Below are 24681 nucleotides of genomic sequence, written 5' to 3' on the forward strand. Positions count from 1 at the left end.
TGGTTTTTCATTATCCTAAACTATTACAGTTTAAAACTCACTACTGGTTAGCTTCTTTCTTTTGTGCCTTTTAGTCTCACATTCGCTTTTCTCGAAAGTCAAAATCTAAGTGTCTTTTCAATTTTCGTTCATCTCTCTCCCCGCTTGTCCGTGAGCGAGACGGGTGTATATACAAAACGATCGCTTAAAGCTAACTTACATGATAGAAAGAGATAACAACATATCAGGATAGTATTTACAGCTAAGTTGTTTCTTAATTTGTCTTACAGAGAGTCTTATACGTTGAGTCTTATACGTTGTGCAAAAAGTTTAATAGTGAGCCCTAATAGTATTTGTACCTCAAAAAGAAAAAGGGAAATTTCTTAGTTGCTTAATAAAGAAAATAGATAAAATGGTTTATACTGCAAATGGGAAAGAAGAGTGACAGTTTCCTTGACAATCAAACTCTCCTAAAAACTTAAAAACCTAAACTTAAACTAACATTTCCACAAATACTGACATCTGCCTTGTCTCTTTTCTTTCAGGTAAGCAAAGTAATACAGGAAAACCGGAAAATGTGTTAAAACTAAGCTGGAAAAGAGGCGGTCAACCTCTGGGACAGGCACTCGATTAATTTAATCAAAAGTATTATACAGTTTAAGCTGCGTAAAAGTTAAACTAGAACCGTCTCAACTTCATAATGCAAGAAACTTTTTGGCGGCTCAGTGGGTGGTTGGGTTTTGGAGGGCTATACCGCCCCTTTATAATCATTGCCATCCTAATCATCGTTATCATCGCGGGGCGATTATCATTATTATCATCCATCGCGAGGACGCTGGAGAGTGCGGCCTGCATATTTAATCTGCACTCCGCGAAGGCGCCCAAACTTTTTGCACTTTATTAAAACGTAGCATGGCAATGTAACAATGGCAATGGAGCTCAAGGGGCAGCAGTTGGGACTGAAAATAATTCCTGAAATTGCCAGCCAAACAGATGCTCTCAGCCAGCGTGGGCGTGGCACTTTGATGGCGAACAAACATTTCCCTTTCATTGGTGTCGAATGGCTGCACTGGGGATTAAAAGGGGGAAGAACTTGGTTAAGCTTAAGATTTTCTATAAGTTTAGGGTATCCTTTTCCTTTTTAAGCATGTTAATTAACACTATCGATAGTCTAAACTATCGATTGTTTCCCCTATCCTTGTTTCTTGCCAGCCTAGCTATTTCATTTAGCTATAAAGATGTCCTAAAATATCTACAAAAAGTATTCAACATTTTCATAAAATATTTTCTTATTGACATTAATCAGTTAAACCCGTAACTTTCTCTCTGTGTAACCCTTTTGGCCATAGAGTTGAGTGGCCTAAACAAGCATTAAGCATGCCCCCAAGTGTTCTGCACTTAGGGCCAAGTTTGTGGCCACCTGTCTGTCCCCCATCCACATCAACATTCTCACTACCAGCCACTTCCACCTCTTATCACTCCATCACTTCACCTGCGACTTGACGACTGTGGCAAATGGCGTCAATTTCATTCTGTAATCAAGAGGTTCGCTTAATTAATTACCAACGCAGGTTTTCCTGTGTGTGTGTGCCAGCATTGAGTTTTTGTAGAAGGGATACCCTGTGATTACCCTGTAAAGTTTTTTATAGAAAAATTAGATCAAAAACTAATCAAAGTTGAGAATAGTAAGCAGATTAAAACAGCTCGCAAAATATGTTATTAACAAATCACAGAAGAACTAATATAAAACTATATAACCCACCATATAATTTCCCCAACTTTTTCCAGGGCATCAGTAACTTCGAGTGGTCCTTGCTAGGCCCCTTTGTCCTTATTTATTGCATTGCTCTTAATTTGCATAGTTCTCTTTCCGCCGCGAATGGTCTACATCTATATACACATACACACATACATATATATAAGTGGGTGGCACTAAGCCCGGCTAAACTATGCGGCTTACTTGGGCATTAGCTGGTCATTCGGTCATTTGTTGGCCGCCCAAGGAGTTCAAGTAGATTGCCACTCAAAGGCAAAGTTCCTTCAGAAATTCCACAAATCTTGAGCAGTCATTTTGGGCAAAGGCAAAAAGGTCATAAGAGAAAGGCAGAACAAATGTTTTTAGACATAAAATTAAATATTTAATGGGTTAACAATATTCAAAATTACTATTTAAAAATATATGCTTAAAATCTGTTTAGTCCTTAAAGTTTTCCTCGCTTTCTAAACTGGATAGCCTCCTGCACATTTGGCATTGATTAGATCTCAACACGAATCCCCAGTTCATCGCCCCGGCTCTGGAGTTCTACATTTATCCGTAGTTTTTGGCAAATGTTGGCTAATGTCGGACATTCGTCAGGGCCCAGTTGAGGGAAAAACTTGCCCGAAACACCATCTATTCCGGTTTTTTGTATTTCCTTTTTTGTACATCGGACTCGGCTTCATTTGTTGGCCATTTAATGGGGCATCCTCGTTGCTGTGGCTGTTTTTGCCGTGTTTTGTTATTGTTGGCTGACTATCTGGCTGGCTGGCTGGGCCTGCCTGGGCTGGCTTTATCAGATTACAAAACATTAATTTAATTTACTTTACTTTGCACTGGTAACTGGTGGCAATTTCGGGGGCCCAGACACGAAGCGCCGCCGAACAACGCGAAATTTAATTAAGATATAAAGTGAAATAATTTTTTAATGGCATAGAAAACGCACACAAAGCCGTTACCGGGACAAGCGGAGCGGGGCATTTTGAATTGATTTCCCAGTTGAATTGTTGCCTCACATTCTCTTTTCCTCACATCGTCCACCCATCCTCTTAATTTCCATGGAACTTTACACTTTACAGCTTAATATTATAAGCGCGGACGGAAACGGAAATGGGCAGCGGGCGATTACATTGCTCTTTCGCTCTCTCTCTCTCTTTTTTTTTGTCTCATTTCCTTTTTGCCCAGGTTAGGAGTGCCAATTGACGCGTTCTGCGGGATAGCCGCGGAAAAGGGGACTTCGGGCCATCCTAGTTCATTCCCAACTACAATTACAACTTGTTCCGTGCTCTGGCGAACCTCGAGCTTCTGCTTTTGCGGTCTAACCCAGACACGACGGCCACAGCGCCCACACAATAGGCGAAAGAAGGGGTGATAGCGGAACGTACCGGGGGGCAGTGGGATTAAGGGGGCGTGGCACACACATCCTGGCTTTTAATTAAAATTAAGCAGCACCAATGGCGGCAGCCAAAAACATGCAAGTCTAATGCATTTGTTTACCAGCAGCGATATGAATGCACTGAGAGAAAATGTAAAGAGATTTGAGTTAGAGGTGGAAAGTCTTTGAGAGATGTTTTTGGGGAAAGAAAGTTGCTAAAAATATTGCGATTTATTTCATTTTTTTGATGGATTTTTAGTTACTAAATCTTAAATTCGGAAATTTCTAAGCTTAAAAAATGAATTAAAAATTGTGAAAATATTTCAAAAGACTATCAAGAACAGGATCATGATTAGCCACCAATAGCTGTCTAAACTTTATAGCCCAGCATTATTCCCAACATATAAAATTTAAACTAACTGAATTTTTTATATTTATTTCTACAAATTTGATGCCTAACCTTAAATGTTTAATGGCCATCAAATTTATTGAATTTAACCTGAACCGCTTTCACACTAATTCGTTGAATGTTTTGCGAAATCATTGGGCCACCTCTTGTAGGCGTAGCAAAAACAGTTCGTGGAAATATTTTTGATGTATCACTTGCGTTCGCCTCCGGGGCAATCAGCACAAATCGATTTTGGGATCCAGCTACCGTTTTTTTTTCTTTTTTTTATTTATATTTTGGAATTTCCGTTGGAGTTGGAGGGGGGGAGACAGAGGAGAGAAGGCGTTGGCAAATGGCTATTTTGTCCATCAGCGAGCTCAGCTTGCGGTGCGGAAAACTTTTCAACGTAATAGACTGCCTATTAAAACATAATTTTGACAAGGGAACGGTAACCAATAACGACAGCATCGACAGCATTGACAGCATCGACACCATCGAAGGCAACACTACTATGGCGACAGCAAAGTGCTTTTGTCATTTTGCGGATCCCCCGCATTTGATTAGTATTTAATTTCGCATTATAAAGTGATACAAATTCGGGGCGCAAATTGAAAGCGAATGGATCCTAAAAACCAAAAGTATATGTGTGTTTCCCTTTTGGGGTAGCAGACAATGCGGCGTATGCGCAATGTCATTTGAGCAAAGTTTTGCGTTTAGTTTATGGCTTTGCTGCAAATATTATTTTGATATTCAGATACCTAATGGAAAAAGAGGGGTGGCGAAAGGTGAATGGCGAATAGCGAAAGGCTGTTGGCGGTGCGTTGAGTCACGCTTAGCTCCCAAAGCGCTGCAAAGTTCGTCCTGCCTGTCCTGTGTATCCTTGCTCCTCCGCTGTATCCCCATCGTATCCGTGTGAGCTTGTCGCACATATCCGTAACTAATTAGCAACATGACTCACCTGGGACTCACCTCACTGGCAGCACTGGCAGTGTCTGTGTGTGCTCAGTTGATAACCCGCGAAACGCTTTTGTCTCCGCTCTGAAAATGCTTACTTGGCGCTCGCCTGGGCTGGGCTGGGCTGAACTGGGCTGGTCTGGGCTGCAGCAAATGAATATGACAGCGGCAGGAGCAAAAGCAAAAGCGGCAAAAAACCGCTAATTAGTTGAAAATAAATAATGAGCCAAATGCTAGCCAAATGCGGGCGTCACATACAGTATGTGTGAGTGCAAGGGGGACGGTCTGAGGGCTAGCGGAAGTAGGAGCGGAAGCGGAAACGGAGGCGGCAGAGGAAGCGGAAACGGGAGCACCGGTTTATTTTCTTCTTCTTCTTCTCCTCTTTTTTTTTTTTTTGTTTTGTCGGTGTCACCCGAAACATGTTCGGCTTTAGTATCCAGTTCAAAAGTTGAATTTCCTCTAGCTGGCAGTAGGTCAAAAAAAAAGACTTTAAAGCAGAGAAAGTTAAGGGAAGTAAGCTTGAAAATATTATTTTTTTAAATAATTGGCTGCATCTATGTTTTATTATATAATAGTTATAAGAAGTATTTATGCTTAAATTATGATTTAACAACTAATTTGGCGCAGCTTTACGACAGCTTGACTAGTTTCTATTTCGGAGCTACAACTTTTTAAATCTTTCTCGTCTGCTTCTGCTTCTTAGTACTGGACCTTCTGTTCGAGCTGTTCGATATATCCCTTAATCGATATTCGTTGGACTGCCAACTGATCTGCATAACTACAACTTCTCAACTTTAGCTCGACTGTTTCTGCTTCTTAGTGCTGGACCTTCTGTACTATCTAGCTGTTCGATATTCGTTGGGCTGCCAACTGATGTGCATAACTCCACCTCACTTTTATGAGTTATTTTTTTTTATTTATGAACTTAAAACTGGATCTATTAGAGGTTAAAAAATCAATTTTAAACCAACAAGCTTATGTATATTTTGCGATATTTCCTTCTTTTCTCTTTAATTCTTAGGCCAGAACTTTTCTTATCTTTTTTAAGAAGAAATAGAGGTTGACTTTATCTAGTCGCCATGTGAGAGTTAGCCCTAACAGGGTATTATAAATGCAAATACCAGTCTGGCTTAATATATGTCATATTATATAGCTTTTTACCTTACGAAGCTGAGAAAAGGACTTCCAATGAACTATTTCTATAAAAAACTAAGTTAAACATTAACCAATACTTTAGTAAATGACATTAATATGAGGTTTTAAGTTTTTATTATATTTCTTAATTACACTTATGTTTGTGTTAGATTATTTAAACTCAATCATCGCCGCGTCTTATTTGCTCCTCTGGAGCACTTTTTATCGTCGTCAACTCTTCTCTCAAACTCCTCGTTTCTCTAGACGCTTCTCTCGTTGTTCGTTTTGATCTTCTCGACTTAGTCTTCATGGTCTACGTCGTAATATCCTTCCTTGCCAGATGGTCAGTCTCTACCTCTTCGTTCCTTGTACTTCGCCTTCTAGAGACTTTGTACGAGTATGTTCTTCTTAGCCATTCCCACATTAATATTTCAGATCCTTTACGCTACTGCTAAATGATAAAGAAACTTTAATATGAATGTCCCTTTAATATATCTTCTTAACATGACTTAGAAAACTGAGCCTTGCTACTTAATAACCTTTCATACAAGCTCTACTTCTACTTACATTCTTCCAAGATTCAGCACAACCTTCCATAGTTTTTCGCCCACAATGACAGCTGACTTTTGACCTCAGACCTAAGATCTCAGATCTGCCAGTTGGCTGCCTGAAGCTCATTTCTTAGGTGGCCCCCATATTTGCATTTTCCCGATTGAATTTGTATGAGTTGGTCCAGAATTAGGACGGCTTATCAGCACGAGCTGACAGATGCAGAATACAGAACATCAACGGACAAAAAGAGATAGAAATATATATGGTACATAGATACAGATACAGATACCGATTCAGATTCAGATACAGCTGCCAAGTTGCGTTGCAGATGTCGGGCGGGGAGGCTAAAACTTTTATCGGGCGAAAAGTTTCTCTGTTGCTGCTGCTGATTCGGATTTGGATTCAGATTCCGCTTCTGTTTCGGCGTTTCCTATGCCATTTTTTTTTTCTTTTCGTTATTTGGTTTTTGCGTTCTTTTGTTTCTGGCCTTTATCCCAGTTTTCTTTTTTTGGTCGTTTTGTTTTTGGCCCGCTTTGGAGCTGGTCTAAAAGCATGCAGGCCATTTTTATGCAAATCAAACCCGCTTTTAATCTCTTTAAGCAGCGCGATACGTGCCACGAGCCAGAAATATGACACGAAAGCGGAATGGACACGTAATTAAAACCGCACGTTAATGGACTTAGTGGCCCGGGGCCAACACCCAACCACCACCCATGGCCCAGCACCCAAAAAAAACAAAAAAAAAAACAAACCAGCCTTTTCCACTTCTCCAGCATGAATACCGAAGAAGAAAACTATTCGAATTTGCCCTGGCGAAAATGGCGTATCCTTTCGCGGCCTTAATGTGCTAAATGGTTCCCGGCCACGCCCATTTCCAGGCCCAACGCCCACTCGTACTGGCCAAAAAAAGAAAGCGCCAATAGCCGTCTAAAACTATTTCAATATAAAATTCATTTCGTTTGCAGCGTCAGAGGCCAGCAAACAAACAAACCACACAGATCGAGTGGAAAAGGCAAGGAAAATGCTGGGAAAATCTAGGAAAAGGGACAGGGACTGGGACTGGGACTGAGGACTGGGACAGTGCGAAATGAATGAAAACGAATGAAGCCGAAAAACCGCGCTAAAAGTTTTCTTGTTAAGACCCAAAACTGACGCTTTTAGCCTGCCAGCACTGGGGAAAAAACCGGGGACTGAAAATAAATAGGAAAGAAAGGAAAAATATTGCTAATAGGCTGGGGAATTGGTTTTATTTTATAATAATTAATCTGTGATTAGTTTTATTATATTATTTTATGAATACTAAACTACTTAATTTATACATTTTTAATTATAAATATGAAAGGTTTTTAAGGACACTCAAGAGAAACTTCACACCTTTTCCCCTTCTTTTTCCTTTTATTCTAAACTTATTTTCCTAGTGCACTCTTTCGGTGTCTTCTTTGCATTTTCTGAGCAATTTTCATGCTGGCCTGAATTAAACGAAGCCGCCGAAAACGGACACTTTCTCTGAGGAAGTTCCTCGGGCTGCAAGTGCAATTAGAGCTAAACATAAGTCGGAGCTACGGTCTGCCCCTGGCCATGATGTTCCAACCTATCCATATCTCATATTTCCTGTTTGCCGATTGAGACTTGAGTGGAAAGTAGAAAGTGGCAGTGGAAAGTGGTAGTTGGAAGTGAGTGGGGCGAGTGAGTATTTTGCATTTGAATGCAGCTTGTTAGTAAAGGTGTCATCGAGTTGTCTGAGTTTGTCTGATGCTGTTCGGTGGAGCGGAAGCAGTGCCTCTGACTGAGAATCGCTCGATAAGTGGGCTAAGATGGGGAAGTAACTGGTATATAGACGGGTTTAATACCCATTTAGATAGCTAAAAATACTTAACTTTATGAAACTTATTTATTCAGGAAAGTAAAAACTAGTCGTACTATTAGTTAATTCTGATTTTTAAGATGTTTTGTAAGGATTTTCATCTCTCTCCTTAGTTTTCCCTTCAACAGGAGCTTTGCAACTACCCACTTCTTCTTGGGTCAGGGCATCCGTTTCATTTCCCTTTCGCCTTTCTCAGCTTTTGTAACCAAAAGACCTTTTTCCCGGCAACGCAGCTGGAAAATTTGTTTCTTATGCTTTGCAGCTACATAAAAATGAAAATTTTATTCGCTCCGTAGGCCGTTCCACCGATCGATGCCAGATATGCCTCTGTCACACTAAGTATATCAAGTGTAATCAAGTGCATATATATATATACCGTTATATATGTATACATATTCCTATTTGCTTGTGGGGACATGACTTGGATGTTGGCTACATTTATTTAAATCCCAGTTACAGGCCATTTGTCGTATTAAATAAAACTTACACGGACACATACGAGGTCGGGACTGAAATGGGGACGGAAAAAAAAGGGACATGGTCCGTCCATTGGAAAATCTAAAGGGAAATACAAAAAGGACGAAGGGTAAGAGGGGTAGAGGGGTAGAGGGGCAGAGAGGCAAGGCAGAAGGAGGTCAAAAGCAATGCAAAGACAAAGTGCCGGCAAAATGAAACGTGCAAAGCAAATAAACACATAAAAGTCTAAATTTAATGCTAAAAGCTATTGAAGCATGTTTAGGCCCAACAAAAAGAAGAAAAGAAAAAAAGGAAAATAGACGGACAGGGAAAGTCGTGGAAACTGGGATAAACGGAAGAGGTAACGACGTGTGCTTGGCTCGAAGGACCAAGCCAGACTTGACAACAACAAATCGGTCGCTTGTTGATGCTTCTTTTTAGCGTTTCAAGACCTCATCCGGTCACCCTCTCTCTCTCTCGTCTCTCGTCTTTCATCCTTCATTCTTCGTTTTCTGCTTTGTTTACAGTCCCCTCCTCACTCCCCTCTCTTCATTCGTTTTCTCCTCTCCCCCAAACATTCGTATTCCATAGGCGACATTTTTTATGGTTCTCATGGTGGCCCAACATGCCTCCCGATAAGCGAAATCAAATCTCAAAGTGCGAATGTAAACACTCTTAAATGTGTGTGTGTGCCTGTTTGTGTGGTTGTCTGACAGTGTGCGTTTTAGCCACGAGTGATACCAGCTATGTAAACGCCATAAACAACGTGTCCCTTGCCCAATTGATAACCAAAACCAAGTGCGGCAAATAGCCCTCTGTAGGTGATTTAAAAACTCACAAAAAAATCATATCAAATATTTTGATGTTTTTCAAATAACAATGGAGCTTAAACCTTAATCGATTCGGTTTATATTAAATATTTAAATGGGCTACTAAAAGTTACATAAATGTAAGCTTAATCCATGAGTTTCCAGTTTCCAAATCAAACTACAAACTGGAAGCGGCATTCCAACAGAGCTCGCCCTGGCATTGATCCAGAACACTGATTGCTCATCAACACTAGACCTAATCCGTTCTCCCCAGAGCTACTGCTCCTACTGCTCCCCCAAACAACCCACCAGGAACCGTCGGTGGAAAAAGCAATTCCAACTAATTTTGAACAAATTTGCTTGCATAATGTAAAGCGACCATTTGAATGCCACCAACAAACAAGCTAGATAAACAGAAACACACACACACACACACACAGAGAGAGAAAGGCATTCAGACTGGCGACACAACTACACATGGACATGGACATTCCGGAAATTGGTTTCATTTGGGCCAAAGGTTTGTATTTGTTTGCTGGTCAGCCAGCAGCGAAAACAAACCAAAACCAAAGTACAGCTCGAAAAAAGGCCAAAAAGGACAAAACAAAAAAAATATATCTAAAAGCGAAAAAAATAGAAAATAAAAATAAAAATAAAACAGCAAAAACGCAATTTTACAAGCAATTAAAACTTGAATTGAAATTGAAATGTTTGCAGTCATTACAAACGGTGCCAAAGGAAAGTCTCCCACCCTCTGGTTTTTCCCCTCTACACCTAAACTTGGTTAACTTGGCCGAGAAAAAGAATTTTTCACAATTTTTAATTGATTACCTCAATTAGCTAAATTAAAATTCAAAATGCGTTGCACTAATGGCTATGGTAATTAAATGGGAGTAGCTAAAGGTAAACGTAGTCAATCTGTGTGACTAACTGCCAGCTGATAGGTTTTTTATATGAAATTGATTCTGGGCTTAAAGGGTGGCTAAAGTGGATTAAAATATATTTTATTTCAAAGAAGTTCTTGCTTTTTTAAATGGTATTTATACACCTAAATAAAATTTTGATATTATATTAAGATTTAATCAACTTTTTCCTTCTAAGAAATCAACTTTCTAGTCCTAAAAGTTAAACAATTTCCTTATAACTCTTTAACCTCTTTGATATCCTTTTGATTTCTCTTCTCTGCATCAACCATCATCTTGTTATCTAAACCTTTTCTCTCAGTACACGTTGAAACGATACCATTTGTGGACATGTGGTTAGCTCAACGATCCGGCGGCTGCTGCTGTCCGGCTCAAAACGCTTTCAATTGGATTCCTCGTTATTGGTCGATGGCAAGTGCTGACAATTATCCACCCACGCACCCCGAGGTTATTCGGGATCTCTCTGGACTGCTGATGGTGGTCACTGGTGATGGTGTGGATGTTTTGGTGGTCCGACATGGCCGCTAATCCCTTGGAAATGGCCAGCAAGTGAGCAACTATTAGCGAGCGCCCACTGTGCCCACTGCCCACTGCCCATTGCCCCATTGGCTTCTGTCCTTCAGTAGTGTTTCGTGGTGCGAAAACGGATCCGGGGGCTTCTCTCTTTCGGATTAATTGCTTTATGAGCTGCAATAAAAGCCGCAGCGGCTGTGCGGCAAACCCCGCTCCTGCTGCTCCTCCCATCCTGCCCACCAGTTTGGTCAGTTGGCATTTTGTGAACTGCAATTAGCAGCAAATAAAATAATTTACGATTGTAATGACCAAAAATTCCAGTACACGGGGGTATGAGTATATTTTAGTTGGCCAAAAGCAGGAACAGCCGTTACCAAGTTGTAATAACAACAAATTGGCATCCCCCCTACCGCTGGGAGAAAGAAAACACACAGTTTGGTCAACGATTTTGACTTTGTTCTCAATCTCAATATTTGGCTTATTAAACCCACTGAATATTTATAGCTGTGCACTAATAACAAAATGTTTATGAATTTTATTATGTTTTTAGGTGATTTTTTATATTTAAGGATGTAGTTTTATGTTAATATTAATATCTCTTTCTTGTGAGAAACTTTAACCACCCTTTCCAGAACCGAAAGCAAACTTAAACTCCAGTTTGGGAAGGTGTTCTAGGACTAAGAGATTCTCTTCTTCCACATTTTCCTAACACAAAATTCAGATAAGTTCATACTTTCTCCCCCTTATTTCTCTAAGTGCTGGCTAGAAAATGATGACTCCCCCCCTTCGCTCTTGTCAACTGACCCCAAGTGACTGCGAGAAGCGAGAAAAATGTTTACAGCAAATGAATATGAATGAGCTGCAGGCAAGTCCTGGCCAAAACTACATAACCAAACACACACACACACACACACACACATATATACAGCTAGTTCTTCTGGCCAACTTCCGGCTCCATTCAGGCAACTGCACTTTCTATGCCGGCCTGTTGGTAATACACGTAAAAGTGTTGAAAAGTTTAATAAATCACAGCAGAGCCGGCCAAAAAGGATTTGACCTTTGGAAGCATTTAATGCCAAAAGGGTCGACCATCCGAATACCCAGCAAGTGCTGGACCTTCCTGATTGATAGCTCGATTATTGCGATTCATTAACCTCGGTTGTAACGCTCGATCGCTGTCGATATTTATCGCCTCTCGTTGCCAGTCGATATCCCTTCAGTAGGGGAGTACAATTGTGGCCACACAAATGCCATCAGATTTGGGGTGTGAGGAGGGTGTTCTCCTAGGTTTTCTTTTTTTTTTTGAAGGGGGGGGGGGAGGGAGAAAGAAGGAGGGGTTTCTGTGGGTTACGGGGCTTCTGGGTGCCGGAGCATGCATAAATAAAAATGTGGCATGTTGGGTCAGAAATAGCATGACATTTTGTGCCAGCCGACGGACACAAAATGGCGGCAGATACAGCAGCAACGGCCAGCGGTGGCATAAAATGAAATGTTTAGCAAAAGGGTTGACTCCACAAGGGACCCAGGGGGGCGTTAAAGGAGTGGTGGTGGTAAGTGGTCGAAAGTCCAGTGAGCCATAAAAATCAATAAAGTCAACGCCAGCGCCGTTGCCGTCCCTCGTCCGCCGTGTTTGTGTTGGCTTTGTCGGTCACCTGGTTAAGTCATCAATGGCCAGGTATGCTGCAAGCAAAGCAGACAAACACCCACTGGGTGTTCCCATCACTAACCCAGTCCGCTTCCACCATGCATCCTTCCTCCTTTCAGCTTAGCAAATTTAAATTGCTCAACAATTTCCCAACTAACAAGCAACCAAAATTCATAATCAAAACTGCCGGAAAAAGGATAGTGAAGTGGCGAAAGGCTAACCCTAAGTGCACTGAGAACAAAAAGAGTGCTAATACAAACTTTTTACTTAGAAAGTTATTAGATAGTAAGGGGCTTTGCCCAACTAAAACTTAATGTTAAGTAAAAAGCCAGCTTATGGTTGCAATTTTCTTGAAGGGGAAAGGCATTTCTATGGTTTTCCCTCAGTGCCTCTTCATATGCGACCATCCTTTTGACAAATATGTCAAAGTTCCCTCCAGACAGCCCCTCATTCTGCACCCTCCACTGTCAATTGGCAATTGTACAAACATTTTTTCTCCTTTTTTTTTTATAATGCGATGGAGGGGTGGCGGTGGCGGCGGCAAGTGGCAGTTGCAGGAGATGGGCTTGGGCACATGTTGGGCTCTTCATTAGCAGAAAAATGATTCAACTGACATGCAAAAGCCCTGCCCGCCCTTTGCCCCCTCTGCCTTCTGCGGCTTGTTAGTGTCCATCGCACACAAAGAGCAACAATTTCCACTGACTGAGAGTGGATCCTTTTCTCCAACGGTCCTTCACCGCCTTTTTTGCTGCTTTTACATCTTTTTGTTTTTTGTTTATGCCCGACGACCGTCGACAATTTGTTGTGCTTTTTATTAGGACAATAGAAGAGGGGGAGGAGGTGGAGGAGGCCGAGCAAGAGGAGGGTGCCAACCCAACGAGTCCTGGCATAAATGTTTCATAACTGTGGGTTTTAAGGGGGTCGCGGCGGCTGCTGGCCATCGAAAAATTATTGGGGAACACTCGGCCTGCGGCCCACAAAACACACACCCCCTGTGCAAAAAACTCTTATGACCTGCACAGGAAATGATTTCCATAAAAAAAACTAAAGTTGATGTTGGAAAAATTATGTTTAAAACATAAAATAAAGTGTCTTCTTCTTAGTTTTATCTTCTTTCTAACTTTCCAAGGAAATATTTGCTAAATAAACTCATTACTTATTTTGCTGAGTGCACATGGCTCCCTGTTAGGGTTCCTTCTATGCAAATCGTTTGTCTTGCACCGCCTGTCAGCGCTGGAAAAGCCCAAACTCAGTGGCTCTGCGGCACAGTGGTTATTGACTGGGGCTTGACCCACCATTAACTATTCAGGGGCAGAATGTTTATAAGGATTTAAGTTTACCCAAAAAAGATCAATACACAATCGTACAGATGGAAAGTCCATGATATCGCAGAGAAAGTGTTTTCCTTTCAAAATGAAACTGCACAGCAATTAAGTTTTGTAAGCCATTTAAGCGAGCAACGAAACGGTGCCATCAATTGGTGGAAAATATCTTTGTCCTTTGTTAAAGTCAACCAACCGAAACGGTGAGGAAATAATTATAAAGTAATTTTCATTCGAACAGCTGTACCAACCCACCCAACCCGTAACCCCATTGGGTAACCTACCCCCCCGCCCCACTGACACCCTCTACTAATTTTTGAAACATTTTACAGTCAATTGATTGGACGAGTCCAAAAGGACCTTGTAGTTCTGCCAGTCGATTTGGCCGCCAGTCGATTACTTTTGACTGCCACTGTGTGTCGTTGTCACACACCGTGGCCCACAAAAGTATGCTATGGCTGCGGACAGTTTTGAATATGGAGCTGGCTGAGCTCGTTGAGAAATATGCTGGGGCAAAATACATAAATTGAGCGCATAAAAATCAATTTGCCGTAACCGCACCGAAGCAAATAAACTGGGCCCAGTTTTTTTTTGTTTTTTTTTTCGAAGAGGAGCATTGTCTCCTGGGAGGTGGTTGGAAATGTATTTGGGTATTCTCCGAATACGAATCCGTAAAACGGGTATCCGGCAACGCATGTTGCCGCATAAAGTGGACGATGGCAATCAGGATTCCGCTTATTTGCACACTTTCGGGCTGCTTTGCATATTGGTTACGAGTCCGGCTTTTTCGCAGCAAAAGTGCTTTTATTAATAACCTATTTATGCCCCCCAGCAGCAGCACTAGCCAGAGCTTCCCTGCCCCACCCACACTCGATGCATTACCGATCCGAATCCAAATCTCAGGATCAGGAAAAAGGTTACCCCTCGAACACCTAAAAGTCCAACCGAAATTTATGCGAGCTCAGAGAGTGTAAGCTGCCCCCAAAAATGATTTACACACCAGTCTATCCCCTGATTTTACCCCTTTTTTTCTGCACTGAGAAAAATAATATTTAGTATTCTATATATTTTACTACATGTTAACTACTCTGGCAAGCTTATAATCTAGCTTAAAACTCTTTAATTTCTTTAATTTATACAATTCATATACCTGGAAAATGGAAAAGCGACTACTTTTCGCTGTGCATGCATAGCTTGGAAAATAAGTGTATGCAGAAGCTGAACCAACTTGTAATAGTCGTAATAATAGCAATAATAATTTGCACAACCCTTTCGGCTTTTGTCGATTTTACTGCTCAATTTGATGACCAGCCAGGGGGAAGACCCAATGCCAACGCCAAGGAGGCAGCCAGAGAGACCCACATCCGCACATCCACATCCAGGGTCCAGAACCCAGAGCAGGGAACATAAAAGTCAATTGTCTGCAACAAATTGAACATTTTTGTAGCAGCTCCCACTCCGGTAGCTCAATACATTAAGCTGCACTCGGATGAGGTTGAAGAAGGAGGATGGGAGCTAAAGTGGAGTCTTAGATGGCTCTGAAACTGAAACACAACCTGACAGCCGGAGGTCGGGCAGTTTTACATTCGCATTTCACAAGATGAACAGGAAGTTCCGTTGACATTATTTTTGCCATGGCAACGGGCTGCTGTTTCGACCAACTTAGGATAACTTATTATAGAGAAAGGTTCCTTGTTGCTAAGGAGAAAGTGCTCTATTTTGGTTAAATCTTTTAAAAAGTTCACACTTTCCCTTAAAGACTCGCGGATGTGTGATTCAATATCGAATTCTGACCCTAGCTGTTGATCAAATTTGCCCTGTTAATGGATGGCGAACTGGTGGCGCCACAAGGAGAAATAACTCTTGCCGCACCAAGGGAGAATCGCATATATTGGTCTGCGTTTGTCCATTGGGTTAACGGGTGCGAAAGGCCATGGGACTTGGACACCTCTACACATTCGTGTAGAGCGGGGAAAAAAAAAGGGATTTTGAATTTTTCATGCTTGGCATCGATTTTGGTGTGGTTTTCGACTGGCCATGCTGGACCGGAGTTGATTTAGTCTTTGATGCCATGAAACTCATTGCAATGCATTCAACTGCGAACTTCGACACACTCCACACACTCCAGTCCCGAATTTGAAATTTTAGATTTTCAGAAGCTGGGGGACCTTACATGGCCAATGGACCAACTGGGCGTTGCGAACTCTGAGCTGTTCTGAGCCGGACTGAGCTCATTGATGGCCAAAGCCAAAGAGCCAGCGTTGGAGAGCCAAAGCCAATGCCAAATGCCCCAAGTAGTTGGCCCGTGTTTTGCGGCAATAGTTGGTCAAATTAGTTGCACACTCACCCTCGAACACACACACAAAGTGAAAGTTTTTCGGCAAATTCGCCTGAGATCGAGATGTGCCTTTGTGCATTGCCAACAAGTCTATTAGCCAAATTGTAATTGCTGACCTAATCCAGAGATTCTGACCGCCCACATGGCCCCGCCCTATCGTACGTCGAATGTCGGATATCGATGTTTGGCACATGTTTGCTCAGGTTTCATTATTGTGCAAATGCATTGCCTACTTTCGGGGGCCAGCCAACCGACCACTGCCCTTGGATCTGGTCAGAAGTTGGTCAACCCACCTGCTTACCCCACACCCATGCACCCACACCCTGTTTCTGGACTTCCTATCCATAAGAATGCCCAACAGTAAGGAACAAAACAAGCACTTTAAAACAGCTTTAAGCTGTGATTATTTTTTCGGATATAAATCAGTTTCAAACTTAATAGCTAATCAGTTTATATCAGCTGAAATCCGTTAATATTTGCAGCTATAATTGATAGTGAATGTTCGATTAAAACCAATAATGCGCCAAGTGATTTCATTCAACACATGTATCTGTGGTCAGCTAAGCACTTCCGGTTCAACAAATACACTTGTTCGAGGCTTTCGATTAGCCATTATTAGTGTGAAAATAAAATAAATTAAGTAATTTTCAATAATTTCACCTTTCGCCTAACTTGATTTCCTATAATGATGACAATTATTTTCCTCTGCAAAACAGCATAGAAAATCATTTAAAAGTTGTTGTTTTCCACGTTAGCTTCGCCTTGCTGGACGAAAAGCGATTACGTTTGGGGGGAAAGGTTGTGTCGAGGTCGTCTAGGTAATTGGACTGCCAGGTAAGCCCTCCGTTGCCCCCGCAGCTGTGGCTAGCAAATTGTAATTTGCATTAAGTGTTGGCACACTCCCCTTGAAAAACACCCACCCACCAAACTACAGTCAACCATAAAAACCCATTGCCATCCGTCCAGCGAGTCGCACGCATTCGCAATTGGACCAGCCGTTACGTATCCGCCGTGTTGTCGTCGTCATCGTCGTCGTTGGCGGCGGCTTGCAACTGTTTTTCCACCCCACTTACATGCTGGCTTTTTGTGTGTTTGAGCCGCTTTTAGCACAGCCCCTACCCCATGGAAACTCTGGCTGCTGCAAAGGGCTATTATAACTTTGTCGTGCCTTCTGGCCAGAAGCCAGAAGCCAGAATCCAGAAGCCAAGCCAAAGTAATATACTTTAGCACACGGAGTGAGTGTCCAGAAAACAAAGTTCAGTTTGAGGGGAAAGGGGATGGGGCTCTGCTGGCAGCAGCATATCAAAGAGTTTTATTTTAGTTGCTTGTCAGGGATTTAATTAAGTGCAGCTATGCCATAAATATTAAGTGCAAGAAGAATGCAGCTGCAATTTCCACAAATTTAATTTCATATTTCCACCCGCCACATAGCCGCATTTCCCACATTGTTGGCTACTAGCCTAGAATCGGTCAGGTGGGGCATCCGCATTTTCCACTGCACGAAAAAAGCACACATAATTGCATTTTGTCAATTTGGATTTGAATAGACGAAGTTTGCACGAATGCATTTATCCCCAAAATCCAAAACCAAATAAATATATTTATTTTTGTGCAAAAACTTTACGTTTTATTATTATATTTCATTATGCGAGTGAACGGCCACTGAAAGGAAACTAAAATCTAATTTCTTTATGCTGGTTTATCTCAATTTTTGCTAGATTAATTTTATTACATTTTGATAAATCTTTTTTTTATAAAGTTTCTGAGTTTTAGTTTGGCTTAAATTTTGTCTACCTTTTAAAGCTACTTAAAAATATCAAGCATTGTCCCGATTTATTTGGTAAAGACTCTTAATGGTCGCCTTAATTTGTTAACCAGTGTAAATGAAAGGGCTTTCGCTGTTCCCTTTTCCAGTTTCATCCAAATTTCTGGCTCCCTGCCAATTGCTTAGCTGGCAAAGTGGCAATTTATTGAGGTGGCACGCCAATATTTGCCACATTGTTAAAAATTGTACAGCACATAAGCAAATGAAATACGACAACGAACACACATTTACATGCATCTATATAGATATAGATTTATATATATATATCTATATATATTCCCAAATACATTTTTCCCATTTGTTGGCTGAATGGCGACTGGCAAATGGCTGGCACATGAGGCCAATTTTCGGCATATTGGCCATTGCCCAGCTTCGATGCCTATATTAATTACAATATTTTCCAAGTAGGGCTGCCCATATGAGTAAATGGGGTAGCTGCTGTGTAACGGCCTGGGAAATTTGTGCGTGTGTTCAGGGGTGCGTATAATTGTAATCTTCAATGCCAAATAGCCGCCCAGTCCGACGCTTGTAATTGGTAATCGAATTTAGCTGCCTGAATTTATTGCCACAACAATTAAAAAACAATTTGACGCCGTCCGTTGGAGAATGAATAGCCCTTGGGCGGTGCCAAATATTTGGCTAACAATTTTTTGGTTCTCCTCTGAAGTTTGGCAACAAGGAAAGTGGCATGGAACTCTGGAAGGGATTGGGTTGAGAGGGTGGTGTAGGAGCAAGTTAGGGAGATATAAGGATACTAACTGGAACTGTTCAAGTTGCTGTCGATGAAGTTCGACAAAGCCAAAAGCTGAAGTCAAAGTGTTTTGAGGCAAGTTTCGGTTACTCGGTTATTGTTATGACAACACTTGATGTTCCTCTGCGGCGGCAGCAGTGATGGGAAAGGTCTGGGAAGGGGTTTTAAAATCCATAATTGGTTTTGATAGGGTACCTCTACCTTAGGTCTACTACCTTTGGGATCCTACTACCTTTGGTTCTAATGTCCTAATATAGTTTATAGCTACAAAGTACAAGTTATGCTTCATTTTCATGTTAAGTTTAGAACTACGAATGGTCTTTTCTTTCTGTTGTTAACTTAATTTTAATTACCAAAAATATATGTATTAAGTAAAGATCTTAACTGATGAAAACATCTAGGTTAACCACAAAATTCCTTATAAAGTTGAAAACCAAACCTTAACCCCTTACCTCCAGGCTGTTATCTCTGTGTGGTCTCGACGGCAATATCGGTTATTGAAATATGCTAGGGGCAAACTTTTGCCAGCTAGTACAGCGGCAAACTGCCTGTCTTTCGGCCACAAACTTTTCCCAGTAACTGTTACTGCCGGCTGGCTTTTGTTCTCCAGGATTAGCTGTCAGGCGATGTCGTGCGAATTGGCCCGACTTATGCAGAATTCTGGGCAATAACGATAATGCAGCGGAAGCCGATTATCGGGCTCTGGTAGCTCTACAATAGAGTGGTGTGGAGGTGCCAAATAGCAAGTGCTAAAAGGATGAGGAGGAGAAAGAGTGGCCCACCCCCCCTTTGCCGCTTTGTTGCGTAATTAGAGTCTGGCTGGAAGCAAAGTTCCAGCTGTTGCCGCATTTCAGTGTCCATTCTTTGCTTATCTGCGGCTCTTGAGTTTGTCAAAAGCAATTGTTTGACTTGACTTGACCGGGCTAGCACATACACAAGCACTCACACATACACACACTTATCCGTATAGCCAAAAACAATGACAGTGCCAAAAACCGGAACAAAGAGCTTCTGAATCATCACACTTAGAAATCATTTGGTTAATAAGAAAAACTTACAAAGAATTAAAGACAAATTTGATGTTAATTTATTAATAAATTCCCATAAAAACATTCTTACAACTTACTTAAAAAATAAAACAATTTAATGATAACTTAAAGACTGAGTTGACTTGCCATTTAATACCCTCAAATTTTCCGAGTGCATTGGGAACAACGGCAGCAGCATTTGACGCCATTTGTTTTACTTCGCTGACCACAAATAACCATGGCCCGATGTTGTGCTGTTTTGGCCAGCTTGTTGCCCCCCTTTTTGGTGGTCCAAACATTTTCCAGTTGCTATTGCCGCGTCGTCGCTAACCGTTTGTTGTTTGGCCCCACGGCCCTTGCGAGAGAGTGGTGTTTGGCCCTCTGGAGTTGCTGGTCAGTTGCTGCCCCAGACGCAGTGGCACCCGCTTTCCCATCCTGCCGCCACTCTACTCCCACATCGACAGTGAGTTATGTTGTACATATGAGCCCCAAGGAAATGCTGCCCCAGCAGCAACGCCTGCAGCAGGGCAGCAACATCAGCAGTCAGCATGAAGTATGCAGCATGCAGCATGCAGCATGCAGCATTCAGCAGGCAGCATTCAGCAGTAATAGCATCAGCGACATCGCAGTGACAAGTGCTCAAGTCGAGTGCAGCTGCTGCGATTCTGGGATGTTTGTGTTCTTGCCGCAGGATTCTAGTTCAAATTCGATAGATCGCTTTAGCAGAAGCTTATTAATGAAAATCAAATGCTTACCTCATAATCAAACTTAAAGGTTTTCCACAAAGGCAAAACTATATTAGTTTAAGCCGTTCTCCTTAAGCGTTCTCCTTAGGAATTGTTGGCCAAAATGAACGCTGGCTGGAAATGAAATCAAAGTGGGCGTCTATTAACGCCAACAGCCATCAAGAGCAGCGACGGCCATCATCATTCTCAGTCTCTGTCTCCATCTCCATCTCCATTCCAGTTGCAGTTCCATTTCCTTTCCCACTGTCATGGCCATATTCATTATCATTTTTAGCCCGGTCAGCGCGGCAGGCAAATTTGCCAGGCAGCCAAATGCCAGACCATTGGCAAGTGGCAAGTGGCAAGTGGCAGGACGAACAGGACGAAGGTATTAAGTGCTGAACTGGTTGCATCCCGACGGCTGAAAGCAATGGACCTGCTGCAACGGCTCCTCCTACTCCTCCTCATGCTGGCCATCTAATTTTCAGCTCCTTGTCGCAGCACCACAACAATCAAGTGGCATGATTGCTAAGCAGCATAATGCCATTTATTGCCACAACAAGCCCCACAGTTGGGCGTTGAGTTCAGTGTTGCACTGCCATTGGGGAGATGCTTCTGGCGGGAAAAGCTCACCGTTAAGAGAAGCTCAAGATTTGGTAGTTAAAACTTAAATCAGTTAGGGAATACAGATATGGATATAGGATATGAAATAGTATAGAACTCTCTACTGGTTAGCTTCTTTCTTTTATGCCTTTTAATCTCACATCCGCTTCTGTCAAAAGTCAAACACCAAGTGTCTTTTCAATTTTCGTCCATCTCTCTCCCCGCTTGTCCGAGAGCGAGACGGATGTATATACAAAACGATCTCTTCAAGCTAACTTACATGATAGAAAGAGATAACAGTATATATGGGTAATATTTACAGCTAAGTTGTTTCTTAATTTAGCTTACAGTGGGTCTTATACGAACACGTCATGCTAAAAGTTGTACAGTGGGCCTTAATAGTACTTTTCCTAACACAGATATAGCTTAGGTCTAGTATGCTTAATATACTAACTAATTAGTAAGAGTTGCTAAGAGAAGCTGTCTATATCTCTCAACTTGCAACAGAGTTACCTTCTTGTTCCACTCCTATCCAATATAAAACCTATTTAAATTCTTAAATGAATCTAAAAATCTATTTTAAAATCCCGCTAAAACATAACCAAAATAGTCAAAATAAAAGCTAAACCGTCTGCACTGGCTACGCGGTCCAAACTCCTTTTTCCTCGTCGAAACTTCGCCCGCATTCGCATTCATGGGCTTCTTCACAATATGCTAAACGGCCAGCCATCGCCCAGGATCGTGGATCCAGCGCGGGGAAATGGCGGGTATAAAGGATGCTGATGCTGATGCTGATGTGGATGTGAAAGTGCGAAGGAGCCGTTGGTGGAGCCAATGCAATCATAATTTTAACTACTTTAGTTTTATTCCACCCCCAGCTAGCTGCTAGCTGCTAGCAGCTCCTGCACTTAGTTCTATTATCCTGGCGCTTTGTTCGTCCTTTTGGTCCGCTTTCTCCTCCTTCTCCTCCTCCTCCTTCTCCTCCTCTTTCTTTTTCCTAATTTCGCGCGGCCACAATAAAAAGCCAATGGCATGGGGCGCCAACGACAGCCGGGAGAAGTCGATGTGAAAATGAAAATATAAATTGCCTTTGTGCACTGCGAGAAATTTTTTTGAATTGGATGTGGCTGTCAATGCCGCGGGGGGAATTCCGTTGGTTAAATTATAAGGTATGAAGGATAACTTGGCATTGAAGGTTGATTGGGTGACTTTTTTATAGATGATTAGGGATAAACTTTAAGGATAATGAACATTCTTAACAAGGTTTAAGGTTAATAAAAGATGCATTAAGTTATTAAAACTTAAAGGTTATTAAAGTTGCATTATTACTTAAATATCTTTTATTTTTTATGCTTTACAAACACAATTTTTAGCTGCGGTTAGTTTGAAAAATATGGTCAATGATTTTAAAATGAAAAAGACATTTTCTACAAATTCTATTTTGAAAGTACTCCCATATCTTAGAACAAAAGTTCTTTGATTTTAAACTTAACATGGTATATGCACAGTATTAAGCTGAGGAAAAGCTTGAAAATATCTCAGTAAAGTACACTTATCATGTTGTCTTCTCCCCAAATTTACATATATATAACATATATATAGAGAAAGCAAATTAATTATCCAAGAAAATGATTCTATTTCACATTTAAAAATGCTAAATTTAAAGACATGACAATAGCCAAGACATATTTCCACATTTCAAATCCATAGCCCATAGATTTTACACTTAAAGAACAGCAAAATTAAACATAAAATTTAGGAATTTACAATATAAATAAAATTTAGTTAAAAAAGAGTATTCAAAACGTAAGTCAACCCAGCCAGAATTACTTACCATAACGAGATCCTTCGCCCAATGCAACAGCTGAGCAAGCAGACGTGGCGAATTTCAATTCGTTTGTGGAAAGCTTTTTGTGGCTTCATTAGCGCCTTGCTGGCGACTCAGTGGGTCAGGGATAAGGGGTTTTTTTTTTGGAGTCAAGGGAATGGGGGAATGGTAACGGGTAATGGGTAACTGGTAACTAGAACTAAGAATGGGACTTGGGGGTTTGATTAACACTAACAACAGCTAGCCGAGGGCAAATGCAGGAGGCACAAAGCCAAAGCTTTGGCCAGCGAGAAGAGCAATCAAGGCGTATGGATTTTAATTAATTTTCCCTGCTGCAGAATTTTTAATTAAAAAACTTGAGCGTGGCCAGGCAAAGGCGTTTAGTGCCGGGCATGTCAAATGCAATTTTATTCCAACGTCCTTGTAGGCTTATATTTTGAATTACATTCTTTTCAGGCGAAAATGCATTCATTATTGGGAAACTATCTTATTAGTAATCATGTAATGTCAATCAAAATCAAATCATGATCGGAATGTAACAGAGCTTTGACCTTCACATCCCATAAATCCCAGACTAATCAACCTCTTTCCCATTTCAGTGCTAGACTGCCAGGTGGCTGATTGGGGCGCCTGGAGTGAATGTGACAAGAGCTGCGGCACTGGGATGATGACGCGGAACCGCCAGATCCTGCAGGCGGCCCAAAACGGTGGCAAGCACTGCCCAACCTTGCAGCAGAAGCGCAGTTGCCAGGGTTACCGCTGCCATGGACACCACGACAAGAAGATACTGCGCGGTGAGTAGCAACCATTGGCCAACAATCTAAGGGTGTCTTCACCAGGATTTTTTGATAAGTTTTCTGGCTTAGATAAACCTTAGCTAAGCTTTAAGATAACTTAAAAGGTTTCTTTTTTTGTTAAGGTTTCTAAACACAAACCATTAGCTTTCCCTTCTTGCTTTGTCAGCTGATAAATAATTATAAAATATTTGAGCTTGGCAACAATCTGGCTAAAATGAAATTAAGCAAGCCCTCCCCTTCTCTTGCCTTCTAACTCCAAACTTTAGACGTCATAAACACGCTGATTTGATCATCCTGCAACCCTTGACCCGCTCCCTGGCTCCTTGCAGGATATCTTTTGTCCCAACACGACATTGCACGCCAAACAAAGATGCGGGGCAAAAAGCTTGTGCACCTAAACCAGACTAACTAGACTGACAGGGGCATCAAAGACCTCTGATGCACTCCCGCCATCCATTGTTCTGGCATTGGTTTTTCAGGAGGGGGCGAGGGGTTGGACCAGAAAGGGGTTTGTGGAAAGTTGAAACCCTTTCAAATTGCCTCTCGCCTGCTAAACACAGAGATATCAGTTTTGGGTAGTCAATTCAATTTGTTATATATTTTATTTTAATATTATCAATAAGCCATTGTTTAGAAATCTTAAAAATAAATGTGAATACATAAAAGCTTTGGGTAGGTAAAGTAGTTCTTTTATTTCGAAATCTATTATTTTAGAAAAGCTTACAAAAAGTTGATAACTTTTTAAATTTTTTAATAAACAATCTTCTTAAATAATCTTATTTATAAAATATAAACAAACATTTGCCTAAATTAAATTTTAAACATTTTTAAATATTTTTTCAAATTTTACAAAGTTTTTCACATTTTTGGTTAAAATGGTCTTTATTAAAATACAAAATGAGAATATATTTACTTTTTTTTTTAAATATGTAAAAGTATTTCTAATTCTTATACTGTACTCTTACTTAATACTTGTCTATTAACTAAAAAACATTTTTTTTAATATTTACAAAAAGATATTCAAAGAAAAGTTAGGCTTAAGTTTACTTTTCTAAAAATTAAACCTTTCCAAAGATTTTTATGATAAAAATTAGTCAAATTAACATACAAACAAGT

At 41.1% G+C, this 24681-nt stretch overlaps 1 protein-coding gene across 3 annotated transcripts in view; it reads left to right on the top strand.

Moving 5' to 3' along the window:
• Positions 1–24681, top strand: part of LOC108117589 — a 118972-nt gene that overhangs the window by 35343 nt on the left and 58948 nt on the right. For all 3 annotated transcript variants that reach the window (XM_041818382.1, XM_041818384.1, XM_041818383.1), the window contains one exon: positions 23368–23562. In XM_041818382.1, the coding sequence (XP_041674316.1) occupies positions 23368–23562 (195 nt within the window). The remainder of the gene's footprint in view (positions 1–23367; positions 23563–24681) is intronic.

The sequence above is a fragment of the Drosophila eugracilis genome, unplaced genomic scaffold (genome assembly GCF_018153835.1).
Source record: "Drosophila eugracilis isolate 14026-0451.02 unplaced genomic scaffold, ASM1815383v1 contig_2155, whole genome shotgun sequence".
Taxonomy (NCBI): Eukaryota; Metazoa; Arthropoda; class Insecta; order Diptera; family Drosophilidae; genus Drosophila; species Drosophila eugracilis.